The sequence below is a fragment of the Artemia franciscana genome, unplaced genomic scaffold, assembly GCF_032884065.1.
Source record: "Artemia franciscana unplaced genomic scaffold, ASM3288406v1 Scaffold_1521, whole genome shotgun sequence".
NCBI classification, from domain to species: Eukaryota; Metazoa; Arthropoda; class Branchiopoda; order Anostraca; family Artemiidae; genus Artemia; species Artemia franciscana.
Genome location: NW_027062857.1, coordinates 1 through 26,827, shown reverse-complemented (window position 1 = coordinate 26,827; position 26,827 = coordinate 1). Strand labels below are relative to the sequence as shown.

General features: G+C 32.7%; 1 protein-coding gene across 16 annotated transcripts in view; it reads left to right on the top strand.

The window, feature by feature from the left end:
* LOC136042586 (uncharacterized) overlaps positions 1-26,821 on the top strand; it is a 75,085-nt gene extending 48,264 nt beyond the window's left edge. For 15 of the 16 annotated variants that reach the window (XM_065727559.1, XM_065727557.1, XM_065727558.1 and 12 more), the window contains 3 exons: positions 3,544-4,223; positions 17,240-17,415; positions 18,527-26,821. In XM_065727559.1, the coding sequence (XP_065583631.1) occupies positions 4,140-4,223; positions 17,240-17,415; positions 18,527-21,161 (2,895 nt within the window). In that variant the 5' untranslated portion in view covers positions 3,544-4,139 and the 3' untranslated portion in view covers positions 21,162-26,821. The remainder of the gene's footprint in view (positions 1-3,543; positions 4,224-17,239; positions 17,416-18,526) is intronic. The other variant, XM_065727546.1, reaches the window with a different exon arrangement.
* The last annotated feature ends 6 nt before the right edge of the window (positions 26,822-26,827 follow it).

Genomic DNA, 26,827 nt, shown 5'->3' with positions numbered 1-26,827 from the left:
TTACCTTTTTCTATGCCAAAATCGAACCGGGAAGATGTTCTTTTTCTCTCTCTCTCTATACATATATATAAATATCCCATTTTGAGGCAAAAAGACCATCTTCAAGAAAAATAAAACACAATATAAAAACTAACTTACAAAAAAATTAAAACTAGCTTAAGGAATAAGTAATTTTGATATTCATAAAATGAGAATTTTCCAAACTGCAATCCTGTAAATTTCTTTGAAGCTGAAAAGAATATTGTTTTTTGTAAGCATATCAGCATCTAAATCAGAAAATTCTTATAAAACCTTTGAGCTCCCCAGAAGGATTTTGGAGCCTTTTATTTCCTAGTTCTCTCATAGCTAAGCACACAATTTCGATCCCTTCTTCTGCCTAAAAAGAATTGTAAACAATATTTAAGTATACTTACCTTGTCCCTTTAAGTATACTGACCTCATTTTTTAGGCGTTGAATTTCTAGAAATTGAGCGTTAATTGTTTCTTCCATCTGTTGATTTTCCCGCAAAAGATCTAAAACTTGCTTCTCCAAAATAAGTTTCTCAGATTTTTTTTTGTCCCTTAATTTTTTTGCAGCCTTTCGATTTTGAATCAATCGTTTCGTGTCTTTGTCCATTTGACAGTTTTTTTTTTCATCGTCTGTTTTTCCTGTTTTGTCCGTTTGCCATATCCTTCATATTTTTCAACTATTGCTGATCCGCTAACTTTTATCTCGTAACTGTGTCTTGGATTTTCTTTAAACGCTTGCAATTCAGTGAATTCCTCTGAAGAAGCTTCACCGCTGATTTCATTTGAAAATGCATCGTAACTAAATTCATTTAACACTTGCAATTCAATCAAGTCCTTTGAAAAAGCTTCATCACTGATTTGAGGTGAAATTTCTTTTAAAAATAAATCAATATCATTAAATGGTATTTCTAATTCAAAACTTGGATCCATACTTAATATCTATTGTCTTGTTGCTTGGCGTAAGACAGTTTAACAACTAAAAATTTTTGACGAGTTCATTTCATTATATACACAAACTGCGTAGCTTTTATATTTCATTCCACCAATCAATGCAAAGAGAGCCGATGACGTTTACTATTGAGCCCCTTCGCTCCTTACTACAGTTCGTTGCCACGAACTGTTTGAAAATGTAACTTGTACATGAATAAAAGTAATATAATCTACAATAACGTTGGAATAGAACTTACCAATGTCTCAGGTTTTCCCATCCTTTATTTGTTCTTATTTTTTTTCTGCCCATTGTGAAAATTCAAATGCTAAACTGTTATCTGACTTGAAACCAACCAAATTTCAATGGTCAGCTGTTACCAATTAGACATGTGAAAAAAAATTTAAATTCCCTTTAAATCCGGTCGTAATATTCAACAGTATTTAAATATTCTGGTACACCCCTCAAGAGAGCAATTAAGCCAATGAGAAAGGAGAAAATCTCGTTGCGTATTTCAATGCTATAGGAAATAGAATTTGCTTCAAACCTCGGAGATCCACCTTAAAGTTAATTTTGAGTGTTCATTATTATCTGATAATTTGATAATTTAAGCCTTAATGTTCGAATTCATACTCGGAAGTAGTCATTAAGTTGTGTTGTACATTTTTGAAGCAACTGGATTGTTATAAATGTATTTAATATCCTCAAAATTGTCATTTCCTCTATTTAAGTATGTTGATGGTGATGAATTCACATATTGACTAAAAACGAATTCATAATAGTAATAAATTCATAAGATAATAGTAGAACCTCAAGTATTTTCCAAGGTAATTCATCTATGAATATTTACGTCCAAAGATAGAAATTACTAATGTGAATGAATACCAGTATCAAATAATATGGACATCTTATAATAGTGCAATCTGGCGCTAATGTCAACCAAAAATTCTAACTGCCATCTAGTGTTGGGCGTAAAGTTAGCTTTTTTCAGTGTTTTATAAAGCAAAATTAGTGTTAACTGGCAATGTTACTGTACTGTCTAATTTCAGTTTCTGAGAAAAACAATTCAAAAGCTTGAAAAGGTGGCAAGAGACACCAAAAGTTAGATGGTGCTTTTTTTGACGCTAGTGCCAGTTTCTACTCTCAGTTGTTCATTCTCTTCGTTCTCATTCTTCTTATTAGTCTTCATTCTCTTATTAGTCCTGTTAGGACTAATATATTAACAAAATATGTAAATGCGAAAAAAAAGTGTCAGCGCTTAGACAGCGTTCCCTAGTAACTTAGTTCAAAATGTAATTTGAAAGATTCTCATATATTTTTTTAACTCAACAATTTGGTATATGTATTAATTGAAGCCATTAGCAGCAGTAATTATTGCAAAGTTGAACACATTTAGACTTGATACGAGAAAAGTCATTTAATCTCTGGAAAATGTTTGGTGAAGGTGGAATTAAAGACGAGTCTTGGTTGTGACGTCGCTAGAAATTATGGACAATGTTGTATTGATGAGTAAGAAATATCGTTGGTATGTTGTATTCACCTAATGCATGGTATAACATATCTTCATCTCGAATCTTATGAACCACGATTTCTTTGGTAATTTTGCGAAAAATATTTATAGAGAAAGTGAAATGCAAGGAGAATATGTTAATTGTTTGCGATTATTTGACATGATTGCTGGCTGCTCAAGGAAAAATGAACTAGTTAAAAATATTGTGGATCTGAAGCTTTGGAGTCACAAAGCTGTGACTCGAAAGTTGGCTCCTGCTATGAGTCCAAAAGCTGCGACTGTTCTTTTTACTGGCTTGAAATTTCAGACAAGACAACAATCTTGTTTTGGATTCTTTTTTGCGGATTGAAAATTTGGCAGAGCAAAAAGAGTTAAAAAAAAGAACTGGTTTTCCTTTCCAATAGAGGCCTAACTTGTGTTAAAAAGAAAACATGTAACATGTTGGCTTCAAAATAAAAACTAAATGAAACAAATTTATTTTTCACCACAACTAATGATTTTGAATAGATATATTATTTTATGAATAGATGCGAATAGCGTTTCTTTGTATGAATCGTTGTACTTTTTGTATTGATTATTTGTTTCTAATTTTCAGTTCTCTGTAGGAAAACAATAAATACAAAAGGGGGAAACACTCCCTAAAAGCCATAGAATGTCACACCATCGCATTCAGCGTATCAGAGAACCCTACCGTAGAAGTTTCAAGCTCCTACCTATAAAAATGTGGAACTTCGTATTTTTTGCCAGAAGATCTATCACGAGTGCGAGTTTATTTGTTTGTTTTTTCTATTTGCTTTTTTTTTCTCATGGGTGTTCTATCGACGCAGTGGTCCTAGAATGTCGTGAGAGGGTTCATTATAACGAAAATTGAAAGTTCTAGTGCACAGATATTTGTCACTAGTCCTTTATCAAGGTTTTAGTCTACTAATGAACCTTCTTCTGAAAGAGATAACGGAAAGACTTTTTGGGATAACTTCTCCAGGAAGATCATTCTAGATCCAAGTGCAACGTCCGATGAAGCTAATTAGTATTTTTTTTAATTATTTATTCTTTTGTTTCTTTATTTTGTTTTGAATTATTTAACTTGAACTTTTAGATAATGGAGCAAATGGGCTCATATGCCCCAGTGCAGTCTCCAAGACCTTCGCCACTGAGTGTAGGAACTTCACGGAAAAGTATTGTTGGCTCACTAGTGCAAGTTGTACAAAACAATGTGAAAATGTAAATTGCCAAATGTCAGAAGGTAAATGTCAATAAAATGGATGGTCATCTACCTCAGTCGTAAACTTTGACAACAGTGAATGAGCCTCCTTTTGAACAGGTGCTCCCTTAGCCTCCTTCAGTTGAATGTAGTTCTAAAATATATGTGAGTCGTGAAGTGAATAAGGAAAACTAAGTTGAAGAAGTTCAAAAACCTGTTGTGTACAGTGCTAGTGAGCAAATCCCAATTTTAAATGACACAAAAACATCTGATAAAGGGCCTAAAAAAAAAAAATAAAAAAAATAAAAACCGAAAAACAAACTTCAAAAGGACAAAGGATAAACCTCACGAAAATAATGTAGATGGTGTTAGTGGTGGTTCTATTTTGGTTTAAGAAATCCTATAGAGAAATCTAGCAAAGTATTTGTTGGTGGTGATAGAGTTGTGAAAATTGTAGAGAAGGGAAAATCTAGTGTAAAGAGTGTAAAACTATGATAATTGGATTAAACTGCCAACAGACTAAGGATATTGGAATCATGAAAGCAACAATCAAGCTCAGGAAACAATCGCTTGAGGTAATTTTTTTTTGGTTTTATGAGTAGTTTTGACTTTGTTCGTTTATGTTGAATTATTTTATCACTCTTTTATTTAACATTTTATGTTAATTTATTATAATATTGTCAATTTATATCATTAATTTATATATATATATATATATATATATATATATATATATATATATATATATATATATATATATTTATATATATATATATATATATTCCATCAAAAACAGTAAGTATGCACTACTTAAACATTGCTTAAGACTTATATAGTATAGTAAACTATAGGCCTATTCATAAACAAAGAAGGTCAAAGTAATTAGGTTTGTCTAGGTTAAAGTGTAATATTTTAAGATATACTTTTATCAGGATATACCTAGACTTGTTGTCCTCCCCTCATTGGTCTTTGAATCTGGTTAATCTAAAGAACCTTCCTCCCAAAAATAACACTGAAGTTTTGAGTCAAATATATTTATGAGATTCACTTACCAGAGGGGGGGGGAATCTTGCAAATTTCCTCATGGATCTATGCAGTAAAATGGAGAGATAAACTCTATCCTAATATACTGTCTTACAAAATACCGTGTCCTAGCCTACTTAATCCTGCCTGCATGTTGGGAACTAACAACTTACAATATGAGTAAAAAAAAAAAAAGATTTTATTCTTTAATGAGATCTATCAGAGATCCAGTGATCATAACCAAGGATTTAGTCTTGTAATGCAATTGTTGACGCAATTCAACAAGAATATTACTGGATTTAATGTTTAAAATAGTGATAATTCATGATTATTAGTGATTGTAATGACATAATTAATTGTTTCTAGTTCCAATTCTAATTACAGTGGCTTAATTCTCATTGAAGAGAACGTTGTGTATACCCTTGTTTTATCATAATAGCATTTCTCTGGAATCAGCCGAGATGGTTTTCTTCCTCCTCCGATAGGGGGTGCAGGATAAACCATGAGTTTTGGCTTACCACTCTCTTTGTTTTTTATTATACTTTTAAATTTCTTACATTAACAATATATTTTTTTTTTTTGGGGGGGGGGCATAAAACCTAAAGGGAGATGAACCATGTACCTCTTTGTTCTTTTACTAACCTTTCTAATTTCCTTGTAGATTCATTTTTTTTTTCTGTTTGACGAATCCAAGTATAAACTAATTGCATTGAAAATTATAAATTAGAATGCAAGAGAAGACAGGTTCAATTCAACCCGATACCTCAATTCTAATATAATTTCTGATTCCGATAATATTTATATTTTTCATAATTTTTATAAACAATATTAGACTCCTTTAAAGAAAGGAGCAACATTAAAAAAAACAGAAATCATTCCACATACGAAGGGGTTGCCCCCCACCTTGATACCTTGATCCTTACGCTAAAGTTTTCAACACTGAATAACTTGTTTTATTTTCTAATCGCTTAAGTGGCTCAAATAAATTAGATTCATATGCTAACAAACGAAAAGTTGATAGGCTGACGAGATAAATATATAATTTTTTGTAATCTTAACTTCTATTATTGACAAAACAAGGAGCGTTACTACTATTAATGTGTCTTTTTGGTCGATTCGATGTTTGTTTGTTCTTTTCTCCATGGCTTTCATTTTTAGCTTTTCTGATTTGACAGTTTTGTATTGTCCTTTTTTCAATATTTTTAAGCCTACAATCTTCTCTAAAGATGGATTGGCAAAGATTTTGTGTAGGTATCAGCACTTTTTTGTCTTACTGAAAGTTTATCTTTTTATTCTTGTCATCAGTAAAGCCAGTATCGTATCAGTAAAGCCCCATCCCCTCCTGAAATGAACACAGTGCATAACTCATCAATAGTTTTTAATTTTTAATAGTTTTAATAATTTTTGGTAATCTTAACTTATATTATTGACAAAACAAGGAGCATCACTACTATTAATGTGTCTTTTTGGTCTATTCGATGAAAAATATATTAAATAGGTGTTTTTATTTTGATTTATGTTAAATATTAAATGAAAAATATAGTTTTTTAACTAAAAGTAAGGAGTGACATTATAACCTAAAACGAATAGAAATTACTCCGTATATGAAAAGGGCTTTTCCTCCTCAACGCCCCGCTCTTTACGCTACAGTTTGACTCTTTCTCTTAACTCTACTTTTTAAAACAGTAAAAAACTTTAACAGAAAGAGCGGGGCGTTGAGGAGGAAAAGCTTGGTATTACGAGGAGTAAAACCCTCATATGCGTAATAATTTCTGTTCGTTTCATGTTTTAATGATGCTCCTTACTTTCAGTTGAAAAAACTTTTCACGTTTATTTTTTTAATAATGCTAGAATGTCTTGCATGTCTGTCTTTGAAATTGAATGTCTTCATTGAAATTCTCTTCCCCCATGAAAAATTCTTCCATGCAAAGATTCTTCCACAAACCCCTCCCTCCATCAACTTCTCCTCCCGCCCACCATTGTATGACTTTTAGGGGGTGTTTCCCCCTAATTTCCAAAATAAGTAAAATTTTCTCAGGCTCGTAACTTTTGATGACAGAGACTAAATTTGATGAAACTTATATATTAAAAATCAGCATTAAAATGTGATTCTTTTGATGTAACTATTGGTATCAAAATTCTATTTTTTAGAGTTTTGGTTACTATTGAGCCGGGACGCTCCTTACTTCAGTTCGTTACCACGAACTGTTTGAAAGAAAATTTCCCAAACATTAAAACCTAAAACAAGCAGAAATTATTCGGCATAGGGGGGTTTAACTTTTTGTAAATTCTTTATTAGAGACTGCTCAAACACAAGGACCGTGGTAGTTTTATAGAACATTAAGATTTTAGTATAAAGACCGAAGGTTGAGGAGGGGCAGACTCCCTCATATTTTGGTAGTTTTAGCTAGCTCCCAAGTCCCCCTCACTTTTTTGGAGTGAGCATTATCTGTTTAGCTAACAGGGGTATCACGAAGAGGCTATCTTCGCTCATGTCGCCTGGTTTTGCTAAAATTACCTTTTTCTATGCCAAAATAGAACTGGGAAGATGTTCTTTTTCTCTCTCTCTCTCTATACATATATATAAATATCCCATTTTGAGGCAAAAAGACCATCTTCAAGAAAAATAAAACATAATATAAAAACTAACTTACAAAAAATTTAAAACTAGCTTAAGGAATAAGTAATTTTGATATTCAGAAAATGAGAATTTTCCAAACTGCAATCCTGTTAATTTCTTTGAAGCTGAAAAGAATATTGTTTTTTTTTATAGCATATCAGCATCTAAATTAGAAAATTCTTATAAAACCTATGAGGTCCCCAGAAGGATTTTGGAGCCTTTTATTTCCTAGTTCTCTCATAGCTGAGCACACAATTTTGATCCTTTCTTCTGCCTAAAAAGAATTGTAAACAATATTTAAGTATACTTACCTTGTCTCTTTAAGTATACTGACCTCATTTTTTAGGCGTTGAATTTGTAGAGATTGAGTTTTAATTGTTTCTTCCATCTGTTGGTTTTCCCGCAAAAGATCTAAAACTTGCTTCTCCAAAATAAGTTTCTCAGATTTTTTTTTGTCCCTTAATTTTTTTGCAGCCTTTCGATTTTGAATCAATCGTTCCGTGTCTTTGTCCATTTTACTTTTTTTCTTTTTCGTATCTTCTTTGTCCATTTGACTGTTTTTCTTTTTCGTGTCTTTTTTGTCCATTTGACAGTTTTTCTTTTTCTTCTTCTGTGCCAATTTTTCCTGTTTTGTCCGTTTGGTATATCCTTCATATTTTTCAACTATTGCTGACCCACTATCTTGGATCTCGTAATTGTATCTTGGATTTTCTTTAAACGCTTGCAATTCAGTGAATTCCTTTGAAGAAGCTTCATTTAAAAATGCATCAATAGGCCTACTGTAGCACGTATCTTCTATCTCGTAACTATATTCATTAAACACTTGCAATTCAATGAAGTCCTTTGAAGAAGATTCATCACTGATTTGAGTTGAAATTTCATTTAAAAATGCATCTATATCTTCAAAAGGTATTTCTAATTCAAAACTCGGATCCATGCTTAATATCTATTGTGTTGTTGCTTGGCGTAAGTTAGTTTCACAACTAGAAGGTTTTGACGAAATCATTCCTTTATATGCACATTCATTCCTTTATTTGCACCAATCAATGCAGAGAATCGATGACGTATGATCTTGGGTGTTTCCAATTAATTTTTCCAATTACTACGCAATAAGCGGAAATTCCCCAGCCATACTGGCTGGCTGTACAACCGAATGGCTGTACAACCGAATCTCATTACGTCAATTCCTAGGGAAGCTTTCGCCTGAATTATAATTGTCATCTTTCAATGTTTGGCTTAAGAAAATTTTTATTCAAAGGGCTATAAGTTTTCAGTTTAATATCATCATATGTGTTTCACAAATAATATTTAATTAATATCAATGTGTACATTTATGGGCTTTTAAGCTTGTAGACTTCAAATCTGAGACTACAATTTTAATATAACAGTACAATTTAAAATGAACTAAGTAGATTTTTTACAAAAATTGTTTTATCATCATTGAAGTTAGTTTTTCAGGATTTCTTAGGCTATTGATTGTAAATGTTATAATACACTTTGGAATTTAAAAGTCAAAATATGCTACTGTTTTTTTGATGACTGCCCCTCACCATTTTCTACTATTTTATTAATCTTAATAGTTATAATTGTCAGAACATTAACACCTCAGTTGTTAATATACAAAAATTAAGCCTCACTAAAAACACATTCGATAAAAATTTGCAATTAAATCTTTGGTTTCAGTCTCTTAATGTTTTATTTTCTTTCTTTTTTTGTGCTTTAGGCTTCTTTTCTTTTTCTTTGTACTTTCAGCTTCAGACTTCGGCTATTTTGATTCTCTGTTTTTATGTTCAGTCACTTTTTAGTTTGATTTTACGCATATGTTTTCTCTGTTCTCCATGGCTTTCATTTTAAGTTTTTCTGTTTTAAAAGTTTTTGTAGTATCGTTTTTTTTTCTGTATTTTTAAACTAACCTGTTGCAGCAAAGATGGTTTAGCAAAGGTTTCTAACCAGTGAAGCGTTTGCTTCACTGGTTAGAAGTTTGTCTTTCATTATTGTTGGGATTGTTTAATACAGCCAGTATTGTCTTGGAAATCACGCATTTGGACAAACTTCCAGCCTCCTATCCCCAATATCTCAAGATCCATATAGTTTTCCTATCTGTTAACTATTTTTGCCGTTATTTTTCGGTGTCTCGACTTTTTTTGCATTTTAACCTTCAGTCCCCCTCCTCCTCCAGAAATGAACAATCCTGCATTTTAAAGCAACCTAAATCTGAATTTTGTTTTCTTTTTTTTATTGTAATTTCAGAAATATATTACAATGTTTGGTTTTCAATAATTTTTAGCTATATATATTTTCTGGAACTGTTTCTTTTGGACTATTGAAGAGTAGCATTGAACAATTTGTTTAGGCTTCTGTCAATATCTTCAAATAATAATAAAAAAAAACATATATTCAAAGCAGGGAATATTTCGTTGGACCCGTAGTTTCTCGCCGCTTGTTGTTATAAAAACTTAACCTAAAGGATCTTTTAAAGCCACTATTCCTCAGTCATTTGACTATCAGTCATTTTAACTATGCCCAATTATCTCAGTTATTCTATTCTTAGTATATGCTATTCTTCAACCCACCTCTCCCCACCTAATCTGCAAATATATAGCCTAAACTGTTTTCTAAACTATTATATTTTTCATATTTTGTTTGATTTCATTAACATTAATCAAATTTCACTTCCCGAGTGTTTATTATATAACTGATAAGTATTATTTTGACCTTTATATGATCTGTATGCACGGTCGCCATCCCTAGGGATGTATTAATTTTAATTTTCAAGATATTTAATTTTCATCTAAGTTTTAACTAAAGAATTTTGACAATATTACAATGATGTAGATTTTGCAGCTTACTTTGGAAGAAAATTAAGCTTCTAGATAAATTCATACCTAAAAGGCCCACACAGTAGAAGCTGACAATTACTCAGGACTAGCTTTTAGACAACAAAAAAAGTAGTTGTTTCGTAAAATTCGAGATCACTAATAGTTGTTATAGTTTGGAATTATTTTTTTTAGTTTCATAAAAAAACTTTTAATTTGATATTGAAGATGCTATGGTGTTTGATATTAATAGAGGGCTGTATTGTGGCTCCTTGTTCTATTCCACCTTCAGATACCACCCCTTTCAGTCTTCAACTTTTTCCATATAAATGTGATGCTAAATCTTTTGACTTGTGATTATACAAGTATGTTTAAGGAAGTTAAAAAAAAGATCGAAAGTCAACCAATATAGCCTATAGAATTATGGTGTGACCCCTATAAATCAAAACTTAGGTTTTTTTTTTAGACCAGAAAAGGTTTCTGGACCAGACCAGAAAGTTTTTTTTTTTCACACCAGAAAATGTAAGAGTACCATTGTTAAGACAAAAAAAAACAAAACAAAACAAAACAAAACAGTTAACCGTTTTTTTTTTACAAAAAAGTTACTTATTAACAATGGCTAACAGGCAAAACCTTCCCGACAAACTAAACAATTTAGGTGAATTTACTAAACATCGAACTCCCAGCAGAGGAATAAAGCATATTATGCCACAAAACCATCCTCTTATCCATGGTTCTATACGGCATATAAAGAGCGAAAAGCCAAAAAGTGAGAGGAAAAAGACACTATAGGACAGTTTTTGAATCCTTAATTATTCAGAGACAAAATTTTATTCTGGAAATTCCAAATTGAGGAACACGGAACTGCACTGACAGCACATCCAAGTTATGAATATCTATAAGTAAATAGTATCCATTGAGATAAAATTTACTTGTTAAGCTTGACAAGTAAACTTAAATGACTGACCTTTCCGAAAACAAGTTTAGAAAAATAATAGTTGAATATGCTAACCGTTAGGACTAAGAAGTTTTAAAAATATATTTTGCATAAACTGTGCAGCAATAATTTATGTTGGTTTTAAATTTCATCCTCACAAAAAAAAAATACTAGCTTCTGCTATTTTTTTTTTTTTTTTTTTTTAAATTTTTAAAAAAAAATAAAACCTATAGCCTAAAGCAATTGGTCTCCTTTTTAGAGACGAAATATAAGTTCATAAATGATAGTATTTAGGCCTACGCCTGCTTCAACTGTTATTTGCATTTTTAACTGCATTCTACTGTGCCGAAAACAAATTTCTTTTTTTCAATCAATATACAAAAAAAGAAAAAAATTGCATGGGTGGCGATAAAAAAAAGTAAAAAGTAAAAAGGATAAATTGTCAAAGTGTTTCAAAAGCCTTCTTGTGGATTTTTATTTTTGTATAGCCTATTAATCAAATATCTTGTAATAGAGTATTTTGAGAATAATGCTTCTATATTTTCAAAAGATATCACCTTCTTCTTATTCTTCTGGTTAAAGTATTTGTGATGACAGTAGAGAGTGACGTTAATACGGATGTCGCAAAGTTTTAATTTAAACATACAAATTTAAACAAATTTAAATTGTTACATATAACTTAATGCGTGATAATTAATACCTGAACTTATATAGCATAAATAATACTAACTTTTAATTCATAAACTTAGGCTTTGTTTAAACGATAAAAATTAAAACGAATAACAATTTCTCATTCTTTTCTACTAAAAAAATAAAACAACTAAAAAAAGTGACACCAGAGAGGTTCGAAAGACCATTTATCGTAATATACACGCCCTAGCCAATTCTGCCAAACGTACTCGCACGAATATTTTATCCTTAAAAACTGTTTCGTGCAATCAGTTAAGTTGCGGTTGTATTTATTGATATGGTCATGAACACCAGCGGTAAATTTCACGAGAGTTAGGGAGAGGATGGAGGTGTTTGTTCTCAAACTGGGAATCTAAGATAGATTATATAGGCCTGTAAAACACGACGTAAATATACGATTAAGCACATAAGTATAAACAATTAATAAAAAGGCAGGGCTACAAAACCTCTTTGTCTAAGTCCTGGAAAAGGAAATAATTAGAAAACTTGATAGAAGCTTATATTACCTATAAGACAGATAGAAGTTATCGTCGTATGGGCACAACTCCCAGCCTCCAAATTCTTTAACGCTCCAAGGTTGTACCTTCGGCATCCACAAATAGTAAAAATCGACAGGGCTAAAAGGAAAATTGACTGCAAATTGAAAATCTTCTGGAAAGACAGGTACTACTTCTTTTGGCTGGGCAACCCTTCTTTTTCTTATGAGGGCGGCCAAATTTCGCTGTAGAGCCATTTCAGATGTAACAACCTTATCGCCACAGCAAGGGTTGTGCCTCTTCTCTTTTTGCCAATAAACTTCGTTTTTGCTTCCATCTGCCTTGTATTCCCTATCTCGGGGATGAATTGAAGTTTTTCCCTCATAGCTTTGCCTTTGATGTGAGATTATTCTTCTTTGGGACATATATTCTTCTCTTTCCAACATTGGCTGGTATTCTCCCTTCTGACGCTCATCAGCCACTTTATTCTTTTCAGTGTATATACTTCTTTGGCTCATTTTCGAATAACCTCTTTGACCAACTCGAAAAATAAACTCCTTTTTCTTCAACACAGGCTGGAAACCTTTCATTTCTCGCTTGCCAACTCCTTTTAACTCTTCTGCAGCTAACTTGAAGTGCTTTTCAGAATTTGATCCTTCAGTTTTCATAATAGCGTAGCATAAAAATTACGATTGATGTTTTTCAGTCTGACTCTGACTCTGAAATATCTATTGTGTTGTTGCTTAGCGTAAGTTAGTTTCACAACTAGAAGGTTTTGACGAAATCATTCCTTTATATGCACATTCATTCCTTTATTTGCACCAATCAATGCAGAGAATCGATGACGTATAATCTTGGGTGTTTCCAATTAATTTTTCCAATTACTACGCAATAAGCGGAAATTCCCCAGCCATACTGGCTGGCTGTACAACCGAATGGCTGTACAACCGAATCTCATTACGTCAGCAAATTCCTAGGGAAGCTTTCGCCTGAATTATAATTGTCATCTTTCATTGTTTGGCTTAAGAAAATTTTTATTCAAAGGGCTATAAGTTTTCAGTTTAATATCATCATATGTGTTTCACAAATAATATTTAATTAATATCAATGTGTACATTTATGGGCTTTTAAGCTTGTAGACTTCAAATCTGAGACTACAATTTTAATATAACAGTACAATTTAAAATGAACTAAGTAGATTTTTTACAAAAATTGTTTTATCATCATTGAAGTTAGTTTTTCAGGATTTCTTAGGCTATTGATTGTAAATGTTATAATACACTTTGGAATTTAAAAGTCAAAATATGCTACTGTTTTTTTGATGACTGCCCCTCACCATTTTCTACTATTTTATTAATCTTAATAGTTATAATTGTCAGAACATTAACACCTCAGTTGTTAATATACAAAAATTAAGCCTCACTAAAAACACATTCGATAAAAATTTGCAATTAAATCTTTGGTTTCAGTCTCTTAATGTTTTATTTTATTTCTTTTTTTTGTGCTTTAGGCCTCTTTTCTTTTTCTTTGTACTTTCAGCTTCAGACTTCGGCTATTTTGATTCTCTGTTTTTATGTAGTTTGATTTTATGCATATGTTTTCTCTGTTCTCCATGGCTTTCATTTTAAGTTTTTCTGTTTTAAAAGCTTTTGTAGTATCGTTTTTTTTCTGTATTTTTAAACTAACCTGTTGCAGCAAAGATGGTTTAGCAAAGGTTTCTAACCAGTGAATATTACAATGATGTAGATTTTGCAGCTTACTTTGGAAGAAAATTAAGCTTCTAGATAAATTCCAGAAACTTCAAATTATATACCTAAAAGGCCCACACAGTAGAAGCTGACAATTACTCAGGACTAGCTTTTAGACAACAAAAAAAGTAATTGTTTCGTAAAATTTGAGATCACTAATAGTTGTTATAGTTTGGATTTTTTTTTTTTTTAGTTTCATAAAAAAAACTTTTAATTTGATATTGAAGATGCTATGGTGTTTGATATTAATAGAGGGCTGTATTGTGGCTCCTTGTTCTATTCCACTTTCAGATACCACCCCTTTCAGTCTTCAACATTTTCCATATAAATGTGATGCTAATCTTTTGACTTGTGATTATACAAGTATGTTTAAGGAAGTTAAAAAAAGATTGAAAGTCAACCAATATAGCCTATAGAATTATGGTGTGACCCCTATAAATCAAAACTTACCAAGTACGTATTTTGCAGATTGCTTTTAATTTTTTTCATTGCAAACGTTAAAGGGTTTATAAGCTTACAAACCTTTTATAAGCTTATAAGACGGACAAGACGGATTTTTAACTTAATGGACGGACAAGAATGAACTATAGTTATTCTTTGAACATCCCTAATATCTAAGAACGAATGTCCGACATTAGAGCACATAAAGTACAAATTTCACGAATAGTGTTTGGTTTTTACAAGAATATTAAAGTCATTTTAGCTGAATTGTAATATTGGAGGGTCGAAAGTGGAGTCCTCGAGAAGCAATCCTCTCACTCCTAACTTCACACACATAGACGTGGTGCTCATCTTTCGACTAATGATCGTTCAGGGATTATTTAAAGAATACCAATTAAACAGTTCGTGATAACGAACTGTAGTAAGGAGTGACCCGGCTCAATAGTAAGCGAAACTCTAAAAAAAGGAATTTCGATACCAATATATACATGAAAAAAATTGGATTTTTATGCTAATATAATTGTTCTTATATTATTTATTTATAATATATATTTAATAATTTATGCGAATATAATAATAATTGTAATAACAATTATTATTACAATTATTCTGATAAATTATGGAATATGCTAATTGGCTAATGTCCATCGCTCTCAACTCTGAAAACAGTCACGTTACATTAAACAACGAATACCTGAAGCATGAAATCGAGTTCTTACTTTATATTCATGAGGTTTCATTAATAAAGCTAACGGACATTGCAATTTTTCATACGTGGGTTTGGGTAAGCCTCATTTTTAGCTACGGATGGGGGAGGGGAGGAGTTGAAACTTCTAATATTTTTTTTCCGAGTGGGTTTAATGAGACTTCTTTTTTTTTACAGCTCAAAAGAAGGAGTATTTTTTTTTACCCCGGGCTTCGCAATGAAGTTTAATCCATAGATCTTTAGAACTCCTTCTTGACTGATACTTTACTTGGCAATATGGGTCCCAGGTTTCTGATCCTGCTGTCGTAAGGTTGGGCAACAGGCTATATATGGTATCCATTCTTTAAAAAAAAAAGACAGCAAATGAAACGTTAATTCAAAACCCTATTTTCTATAAACAGCTCTGGAGGTTCTTTGCCTTTTTTTCTAAATTCTGAAGAGCTCTTCTTTTCAAACCTCATTTTAGAAATGAAAAATAATTAGATATAATTTTCTTTGTCTAATACAAATAGAAGTCATGTATTAATCCCGCTTCAAAATCTTCTCTATAAAATGTATATAGTCTTCAGTAACTCATGAACTACATTTACTACTTTTTTCACTTTGCCCTATTGTCTGAATAATTCTATGGATTTTTTATTTCATTGTGTAATCATTTTTTCATAGCCATCTAATCACTCAACCTTTCTATAATGAACTATTTATTCTGGCTGCATAGCCATAAGTTAATTTTAATCATATCTTTGTTTATATCCTGCGACACGTGTGATTTTCTCTCAGACACACGTGTTTTGTATGGACACAGTGATGATGCAATTTACCTTTTTGGAAATCTTCCCAACGGTTAAGCTTTCGGTGTTATTGCCAAAGATAGCGACACATTTTCATCGTAATCACGTGTTTTTATTTGTCAATGATTTTATTATTTCCTCATATTCAAATTTGTTTTACATTCAACACACTTAATTTGTCTTGTATTTTAAAGATGGGTTTGTTCCGGATTTTTTTTTTGTAATAATTATTTTTATGATTATTTTTTTCTCAAAATAAAACAAAACATTTGAAAAGAGTATTTAGTTTAAATGACTTAGAAATAATAAAATTTATTTTATGGAGATAGGGTAAATGAACTAGGAGCCAATTGTCCTAGAATTTCAGGAGAGGGGTCATCGCCCCTAGTTTTGGGCACTAATCCCCTCCCATGCTCCCTTTTCCCGAAGTCCAAAATTTTGAGATGACCATTTCGTTTAGCATAGTTGAAAAGTTGGGAGAGTTGGGAGAAAAATACATCTTTTAGATCCTTTTTTTTAAAGAAACGATGAGACTGATGCCTATCAAAATTTGTGAAGGGCGCAAGAAATATTATCCATGAAAACTTAAAAAAGATAATTTTCAAAATTGTTGCTGGTGTCCCAGTAATTACACTGTACTTTAGGGTTATTTTTCCATTTTTAGACGGAAATCTGTAAAAAAAAAAAAAAATTACACAAAAGTATTATTCTGTGTATAAGGGTTTTCGGGGTATACATTTTCGGAGGGGGGGGGGTACACTGAATGTCATTCTATGTATGAAATTCCTCTCACAAATTGAAAATCGGTCTCCTAGTACTGCTTATCAAAATTGATAACCATAGAAAAAGAGTACCCTCCGATCAGTCATAAGGGAAATCAGTATCTTAAAATATTTTCTGTTGCTAAGGTACTTTCGGAGAAAAGGACAAAAATAATGTACTGAAAGTAAGTTGTTAAATGCTAATTTTTAGAGGACAGTTTCAATTCTAGGAGGCCTGTATTGATGCAATTATCAAATATATCAGTTGGATACAATCAAAACACATCAAGTGCAAAACATATTCGATTTACTCTAGTATGAAATTACTAGTTTCGATTATGGACGGTTGTACATCATTTCGGTCCAAATTGGTACAAATCGGAAAGAGAGCGTATGGTGAATCCTCAGCCCTCATCAGTCGATGCAACCTTTATAATAACTGAATATAGGGTATCCAGTGTCTGGTCTGAGTATATAAACTTGTTTCGATTCTTGACGGCCACTTCTTTGTTCAACCCTTTTTATTTGGTGCCTAGTTAAACCTTTTTTTATCCTGAACCCTTAAGCTATTTTATTTTTTAGGGACTAAAAGAGATTCTACGAAAAGAAAGTTCTGCACAAGAAGAAAGACGCCATCTATCAGTTGGACCAACAAATCATCTACCCGTCTATGACACAAAGAAGATGATCAAACCCCAACCTGTAATATCTGATGAAGATGCCGACGAACAAAGGAAAGATTTACTCCCAAGAAATAGGTAAGTTTCATCTGTCTGTGTGTAATTCATTTTATTTTTATTGGAACGACGCAAGGATTATATTGATTTACAATTTGGGCTTTATTTAAACTATACAATTCCATTGAAGCTCAACATGGTTGTAAGAAATATCTAAAGCATGGACACAGCATTTGTATTGTTTTTCACTAGTTAGATATTTTAGCTGTGTCTCTGTGATTTCTTTTCTTATTTAACTACCTAGTTTTACTTCTTATTTGAAAGTCTAGAATGTAGTCTAAATTTTACCTTATCTTTATTCGTTTCAATAAATCGACCTGGCAAAGGACATGTAATACATGTCAATATAGTAGTGCTTCCATGTTAGTTAAATCAGGTTTTTTCTTTGACTTGAAAAAAGTTTTAAACGAAATTAAAATGCCTTTTCCTTACCAAGGTCCTTCTACCAAATAAAATAAAGTTGACTCTTCCTAACTCGAATTTCATGGGACCACGATTTTGCTTAGACGTGCGCACAGTTCAACTTGTGCATAGCTCGGATTATAGAAGTCATTCTAATTAAGTGGGCATCAGGTCAAGGTAAACACTGATCAAAGTTTATAACTTGTAGCCCCTCCCCCGGGAACTAAGGGGGAGTAAGTCGTCCCCAAAGACATCTTATTATGTTTTTTGACTATGCTTAAGAAAATGGCTATCTCAAAATTTTGATCTGTTGACTTTGAGACAAAAATGAAAGTGGGAGGGGGCCTAGGTGCCCTCCAATTTTTGGTCGCTTAAAAAGGGACTGGAACTTTTCATTTTCATTAAAATGAGGCCTCTTGCGACACCCTAGGACCAATGGGTCGATACAATCACCTCTGGGAAAAAGAAAACAAAAAACAAATAAACACGCACCCTTGATCAGTCTTCTGGCAAAACAATTCTATGACTTTTAGGGCGTGTTTCCCCCTTTTTTCCAAAATAAGACAAACTTTCTCAGGCTCTTATCTTTTGATGGGTAGGACTAAATTTAATTAAAATCCGATTCTTTTGACGTATTTATTAGTATCAAAATTTCGTTTTTTAGACTTTTGTTTACTATTGAGCCGGGTCGCTGTTTTGTTTTTCTATGGTTCTTTTCATTTTTTTTTAGAAAGGTGCTGCTTGGAGAACAAGATAAAGATAATTTGTCAAATGGATCGAAAATTTCAGAAGAATTTTCAGCAAATCCTCTCATAGACGATTCAAATAAATTGGGAAACGTTAGTGGTTCTTACGGTGGTGATTGCCCCGATACGAATACTGAGATAGACTTATCTGGAATTCCAGATGGAAACTGCATTGTGAATCTAAGGTATTTCCTTGCTGAAGTAATTTCAGCATTCAGACACAAAATCAGTTACGATCACGGAAAATTGATTATAAAGCAATTAGAAAAGAAAGGCCTGAAAACTGAACTGAAAGTTAAGTGTAATAAGTGTAACTGGGAAAAGAGGATTAAAGGTGAACCAGAATGTCCAGCAACAAGCGTAAAAGAATATCTTTCAAGTTTTACGGACCAGACACAGGTTGCTTTTTCCGAAAAAAAATCAAGTCTTAAAGGCTGCTTGAATTCGAAGGCTGTTTGGGGAGCCATGGGTAGTGGAGGAGGGTATTCTACACTGTGTGAATTCTTCGGGGTGCTTGGAGTGAAACCAATGTCACGAATAGTTTATTCCCGTATTGAAAGGCAGCTTGGTAATGCTTGGATGAATAGTTTATCGGAAATTTTGCTAGAAAATGGACGAGAGGCCTTAAAATCAGCCATTCATGATGATAGGTATAAGGAGGACTCATACTGGACAAAAGTGATATCTGATGGAGGCTGGAATAAGCGTAGCAAAGGACACGATTATTCGGCCAAAGGATGTGTTGCAGTTATCATAGATGCATTTACGAAAAAACTGTTATATGTTGGCATAAAAAATAAATACTGTTATATATGTTTTTCTTCTGCAAACGCCAAAGTAATTCCCAAAGATCATTTCTGCTTTCTGAATTATAACGGAAATTCAAGGAGCATGGAAACAGATATTCTAGTTGAAGGCTTTCGTTCCAGTGAGGAGATGCACGGATTACAGTTTTTAGAGTTTATCGGTGACGGTGATTCCAGTGTTTTTTATAAGCTAAAACAAAGTGTTTCCTACGGTTCCAACATACGGAAACATGAATGTGCAAATCACGTCACAAAAAACTATACAGCCCATCTATATAATTTGTGCAAAAATAAAAAAGGTTTGTACACAAAATGTCTTCCCCGAGGAATTATCCAGCAACTGACAAAAAATTTAAGGGGTGCGATAAAAATAAATTCTGAAAATAATGGAACAGCAGAAGAATTGAAAATCTTGTTAAAAAGAGGTCCGTACCATGTTTTCGGAAACCACACAAAATGTGATTCTGGATGTCCTAAGATTGCTGAATTGACCGTGAATAGTAAAATAGAAGATCGGTGGAATAATTTTCCCCTGCACGTGTTTGAAGATGTTATGACAGAGGTCGATATTGTGTGTCGAAAAGCAGAGCAGCTTCGAAATGACGCAACTACAAACTTAGCTGAAAGGTACATGTCAGTTGTTGCTAAATTCATCGGAGGAAAGCAAATAAGCCGGTCTAAACGAGGTTCATATCATGCAAGAGTTCATGGAGCAAGTCTTGCTTATAATTCAGGTCCAAAATGGCATCAATTAGCTTGGAAAAATATTTTTGGGCTTAGTCCTTCTAGCGTAACAAAAAAATATTGTAATAAAACGGCTAAACTCCGTGTAAGATCTAAACGTAATTTGACCAGTTATTATAGTGCTCTTGGAGGAAAACACGTTGCTAAGTTAAAAAATAGAAACTCTAACTTTGGTAATCGTGACTATGGACCAAATTGCAATAAGCCAGACATGACTTCTGATGAAATGAATTTGGCCATACAAAAATATACTGACGAGAATTTAAAATTGGATTTTGCCAGTATAAGCTGTTTGTTCAACAGTACCAAGGGCCAATCCAAAAATGACACTTGGGTTGAAGAAAGATCTAAGAGAATAACTAGTAGTTACTTCCACAGAATTGCAACCAGAAAAAACAGCACCAGAGTTGCCCCAATTGTTAAGCAAATTCGAAACTTGGGACCTAGATTCTGCTCTGCCCTAATGAAAAAGGGCTTAGATTTAGAAGTAGTGGCACTAGAAGCATATGAAAACAAATTCAACTTAAAAGTCGTAAAGGGAGATCAAATAGGACTCAGTGTGCATCCACAGTATCAGTATCTTGCTGCATCTGTAGATGGGCTGCTCCCTAATGGCACACCTATAGAGATAAAAACGGTGCATAATATACCAGAGTTCAAAACCATTTATGATGTGGCCCAGTCAAAAAATTTAGTTAAAGCATTTTTTCTTGAATTATCCAGTGAAGGTCTTCAGCTAAAAAAAAATCACAGGTATTTCGCCCAGATACAAGGCCAACTCGAGATACTGGATAAAATGGTATGCCACTTAATAGTTTATAACTCTATTGAGGATTGGGAAATAATTACAGTTCACCGATCGAAAGACTACTGGGAAAAAATATTTCCGAAGCTTGAAGCCTTCTGGAATGAATCCTTACTTCCTGAAATTTTAGACTCAAGGGTTGCAAGGAATATGGAAATCAGAGAACCTGTGTCTGTAAAATGTACAACAGCCCACCAACCGAAGGACTCAAGCTTGTCTCAAGAAATAAAAAGAGGAAAAAAAAAGAAGGTTGAGTCGAGTTGAAGTGAACAGCAAGAAAAAAAACGCACAGAAGGGATCGGGGGAGAACAGTGAATTTACCAGGAACTCAATGCATGAAAACAGTGATTTTGAAGAAATAATTTGGTCTGATTTGGAATAGATAAATCTTCGTGTTTGATAAAAAAAAATGTGTTAAAAAATATTGGAAAGGAAAATTATTTTTTCCTCCATAAATTTCTGTCTCATTCTTCGTCAATGTCCAAAAATAATGAAGTTTCTTATCTGGTCTGAAGTATATTAAATACATTTAATACAAACAATTTTAGTTTGTTTTTTTTATAAATTTCTTGTATGTTACTTGGGCTTAATATTTGTGATTTTTATAGTTTTTCCTACAATTATTACGTTTTCTGTACAATTCGTTCATTTTTGGTATTTAATTAAAGCGTCTTTAAGTTTCTTTCCGAAATCTTGTGCATCTCGCCCTAACACAAAATAACGTTAATGCCCTAATCTTATTACAAGGAAAATAGCTTTCATCTTATTAATTCCAAAATACTGACAAAAAAAAACCCTATAAAAATCAAGGTGACTGGAAAGATATTGAAAATGAACTGAATGTGTAATGTATAATTATTTAGTGTTTAATATACTAATTACAGGAAGCATCAACAATTAAGGTTTACAGATTCTATTTAGCGACAATTTTTTATTTTGGTTTACGGTTAGAAGGGAACTCTAGTCGAACTCCTATGGGCAGTAATTTGTGTCCTTTTTGGTTTAACTTTAGCACTCATTTTAATTTTTAATCGTTTAGGATTTAATTATTTGTATATAGCAGTACCCATTTATTTTATGTTTGGTATAATTATTTATTTTTATTTCTCTTCATTTTCAGTCAATTATGCATAGACAGTAATGTTTGACCGTTTCACATTTAGATCATTGAAGGATTTTATTTTCTGTCCGTCTGTTTCAAATGGCTCTTTAATTTTCAATTACTTAACTCACTAGCCTAATTGTATAATGTACATTCCCAGATTGCTATGAAATCACGATCTTGTATCAGACTTAGCAGACATCTGCCATGCTTGGGATACTTATGTCATGCTTGGCACAGATCATTCACTCTTAGTACTGTTCTCACAGTTCCGCTATGCTTGGCACACTTCTGCCATGCTTGGTACTAGCCACCTGAGGTATATGATTTCTGAGAGTGAAAAACCTCTCAAACATTCATCCTTTTTCTTTGGGTAGTTTACTTTTGCATGTGCGGACTGTTTGTTTTCGTTGTTGTATTTTAATGGGGGCAGATACGATGGACAAGGGTTTTTAAATTCCTTTTGGGAAATCCCGAATTTTTTACTGTTATCGCTTTTCTTCTATTTCAATAAAAATTCTTTTTTATGTGCTTTAACCCGTATGCGCCTGAGAGGCTATATTTCTTCCAAAATAAGTTCATTAGTACGGGTATGCATTGAGTTTTTCGTTTTACACCAACTTTTCCTCTTGTTATCTTCCCAATAAATTAGTTTTATTTCCATCAATTCTGTTTATGTGCTACTTTTTCATAGTAAATTTATGATGGAATGGCGGATTAGTCTTCTTAGTTATTTAGCAGGATGAGATTGAGGAGCACAAAAACACGAACGTACGCAAACACAGGAACAAGTCTACACACACACATCAAATTACCAATTACGCACTTATTGTTTGATGCAAGCTGTGCTAGAGTTTTGTTCGCAGGAATTCTTCAATTCAATTCAATCATATATATTTAAATAAAAACACATAATTCCATGTACATAATCTGCCAGGAAAGCACAAAAGTGCTTGACTAGGGCAGAAACTTAACTAAAGAATAATTAAACAATCAACTAACAGAAACAACGAATCAACTGGATTTATCAAAAAAGAAAAAAAAAGAGAAAAAAGGGGAGTGACGAAGAGAAAGAAAAGAAAAAAAAGAAAAGAAAAGAAAAGACCGAAAAGAGGAGGACCGCATGATATTCAAATCTAAACAGTATTTCTGGAACGACCCTTCACTGCTCGCTTGAAGGTAGTAAGGTTATTTGAGTTCCGGATTTCCAAGGGGATTGAATTCCAGATAGCTGGTGCATATCCGAAGAAAGTCCTTTGCGAAAGCCAAGTTGGGTATCGCACAGAAGATTCTACTCCTGGAGGTAATCATACATTCTTTCATGGACTACTTTCTCATAAATCTTCGAAAAAAAGGTAAAATAGAAATGGATCGGTAATTACTCGGTTCATTTTTTGACTTCCCTTTGTGAAGGGGTAGCACTCAGGCTAATTTAAGTCTTTCTGGAAAAGTTCCCTCTTCAAGTGATAAATTAATCAGATGAGTCAAAATAGAAATAACAATTGTTTTTGTTGCTTTAACGATACTTCATCTACTCCACAGGATTGTTATTTCATACACATAATTATTTCATTTATTTCATTTTCATCACAATTTGTAAAAAGGAATTCAGAAGTAACATGACGAGGTTTAAGTTTGGGGACTGGTGGACTTCGAGAACTGAAGATTAAAAGAAAATAGCCAGGTGGGTGTTTCACCCACCTGGCTAACTGCTTGCAATTCTCAATACCCAAGGGTTCTCCCAATAGCCAAACAATTTTCATTTCCAAACGGACTCGGTCTCGGTTGAGGTTTGGGAGAGTTCACGCTTTACATTTCAAAACAGACACCCATCTCGAAAATAAAAGATTTGTCTACTTTTCGTACAAGTTCTACCATTTGCATTCAATGCACATCGAATCAAAATCTCTGAGCGAAAAAATATAGGATTACCCTTTAAATTGATGTGCAAAAGAAAACACTATTTTTAGCTCAGCAGTGGGTATATTTTCTTTTACATAACCTGTTCATTTAAATTAATCTCCGTAGAATCTAACGTGCTTTTGCTAAACAAACATCTTTTGTTTTTTTCTCCCACTTGTTTATGTTTTTGTCAAGTCTCATAAACGAGTTTGCTATCGAATAGATACTAGCAGTGGCGTTATTAAGATTCTTAGAATCTGTTTCAGAAATTGGGCGGGAACAAAAAAGACCATTAGCCTTAAGAATAACTTTATCAGTGTATTATAGACTTGACTTACAAATGTCAATAATAGATTTAGTTTGCTAGGAAATAGACACCTGAACATTAACACAATCTGATGCAAAATTTGCTAAATAAAATTAATACTTATGATAGTTTACACGTTGCAACCTGCATATCGCGGTTTTGACTGAGAGAGATAAAGTGAATTTTAAATGACGATTTATTTAGTAAGTTTCGAGTTTTAATTTTCGGGAAATTTTGACTTACAGTGGTAAAATTTAACAGTAAGATTATTTTTAGGTGTGCATGGTTTTTTCTTCGACTTACACAGGTTTTTCCAAGAAGATTCAATAATTCGATCTATTAAGGATTTCGACCCTACTTTAAAATTTTCAAGCTCCTATATGCAAAAATGTGGAATTTTAGATTTGTTGCCAGACAAAGGATCATGGATGCATGTTTTTTTTTGTTTTTTTTTTTTTTTTCAGGGGTGATCTTGTTGACCCAGTAGACATAGAATATTGATATAGGGCTCGCTTGAGCGGAAACTGAAAGTTCTAATGCAGTTCTTAAGTGACCAAAAAGATTGGAGGGTAGCTATGTCCCTTCTCTCGCCCATTTTTTCTCAAAAAGTGTCTGATCAAAATATAGCCATTTTCTTCAGTATAGTTAAAAGGCAAATAACTTTACATTTGGAAATGACGCGACCCCCCACAGTCTCTGGAGAAGGGTCTTTAAGTTATAAATTTTGCCCATTTTTAAGCATAGTATTTGTTATTAAAAAGTGTGCATTCATTTTTCGAATAGGGGCTCGAATTTTCTGGAGCGGGAATTTTATACTGGAGTAATTTGTCACATTTCCTTTGCAAAATTCCTGTATGTCTTGCTTTCTCTTTTTTCGACTTAATTTTGCGCATGGAGATGTCAGGGGTAATTTTCCGTTAATTTTCACAATGATTGAATTGTCTAGAGAAATTAACCTTGGGGAGGAGAGATTTCTCCGTGGAGGTGGAGCGACATTTCCTGGCATTATTTGAAAAACAATCAGAAATTGAATAAAAAAAACTAGTTTTTTTAAACTGAAAGTAAGGAGCAACATTAAAACTTAAATACGAACAGAAATTATTCCGTATATGAAGGGGGCTCCCCCTCCTCAACACGTCACTCTTTACGCTAAAGTTCAAGTTTTGTCCCCATTCTCTAAAAACGACTCCTGAAACAAAAGGTGTGTTTAATTAGAAGAATAAGAATCCTTTTTAAAATTACAAAAAAAAACTTTAGCATAAAGGGTGATGTTTTGATGAGGGGGAACCTATGAAGAACTGCCTAATTATTTTTTTTGCTTCTAGTTAAAAGTAGTGTTGAAGGCTCTTCGCGAAGATTTTGTTTGGGCCCTTCGGTTCCTGTTTTCAAGAGCGAACAAAGTGTTGACTAAATTTACGCCAAAAACAAGAAGAAAATAGGGAATTTCTCAAGACAGTGGGAAACAAATTAGAATGAATATTTCGGCCCTATGTCCAAGGGCCGTTCTCAGGAATGCAAAAATATAAAAGAAGAAAAAACCTACAACAGGATAAAATCAATAAAACTAAAATTAATTTTTTTTGAAACAGTCCCAGCATTCTTAGCTTAGCGAAGGTCAACCAGGACTGATAAATAAAATGTGATGAAACGAGGCAATTCATTGAAATAAAAAATGAAATGAAATGTAATCGAATTCATTCATGCTCCCACAGTTCTCCTGTAGTTTTATTTACTTATTAGTATAGTTTGGAATTTCAGAAATAATAAAAAAGACAGAAGCAGTAAGTACACTTTTTTGGTGCAAAAAAAACTGATAATTGTATTTTATTTACCAGAACAATTTGCATTAGGAGAAATGCAAGGAAATTGAGCTTTGTTTCTTTTTAAGGTCAAAACTGGAAAATTTTGCAAATAAAATTTTTGAAAATGACACTCAGTAAATAAGGGCGATGAACCAATTTCAATGATGTAATAAGCACAAAAATTCAATGAGAATTGTTTTTAACCCGTACACATCAATTATCAATAGAACACGAAATTTTGTTGGTAAAAATATTATCAGATCCACTTTTATAGTTGTTTTATATCAAGTTGATTTTTTACAAAACGACAATTGATTAGGAAGGACGGTCACCACTTTTCAACGCACCCTGGAACTTTCCTCCAGAGATAAATTAGTTCCAAATCAGCCAACAAAAACTAACTTCTTTTATAACAAACTTTTTACTATACTAAACTTCCGAAAAACTCGAAAGATGAAAAAAGGGGAAAAACTAGGCATTTAACGTTGTATACCATATCAGTCGTTTTGTCAAAAATAACGTCCCTTTTTATATTATTTTGACTGCTCAATAATCAAAGTTTATTTTTAAAATTAATTTGGTTTTAATGAACCAACTTAGTTAGTTTTAATTAACAGATAGAGACAAATTTAATTTGTAATAATCAAGTTTAAGAAGGAGGCTGCGAGATTTGACGAAAAAAAGGGTAAAAAATAAGAATGGAACGTCTAAGTTAGACCCAAAGAACATGGGTAGCTTACTGCAACAGAAATTGGCGTCAGTGTCGACAAAAATCTACGAATGCCATCTAACGATAGACGTCTCTTGTCATTTATTC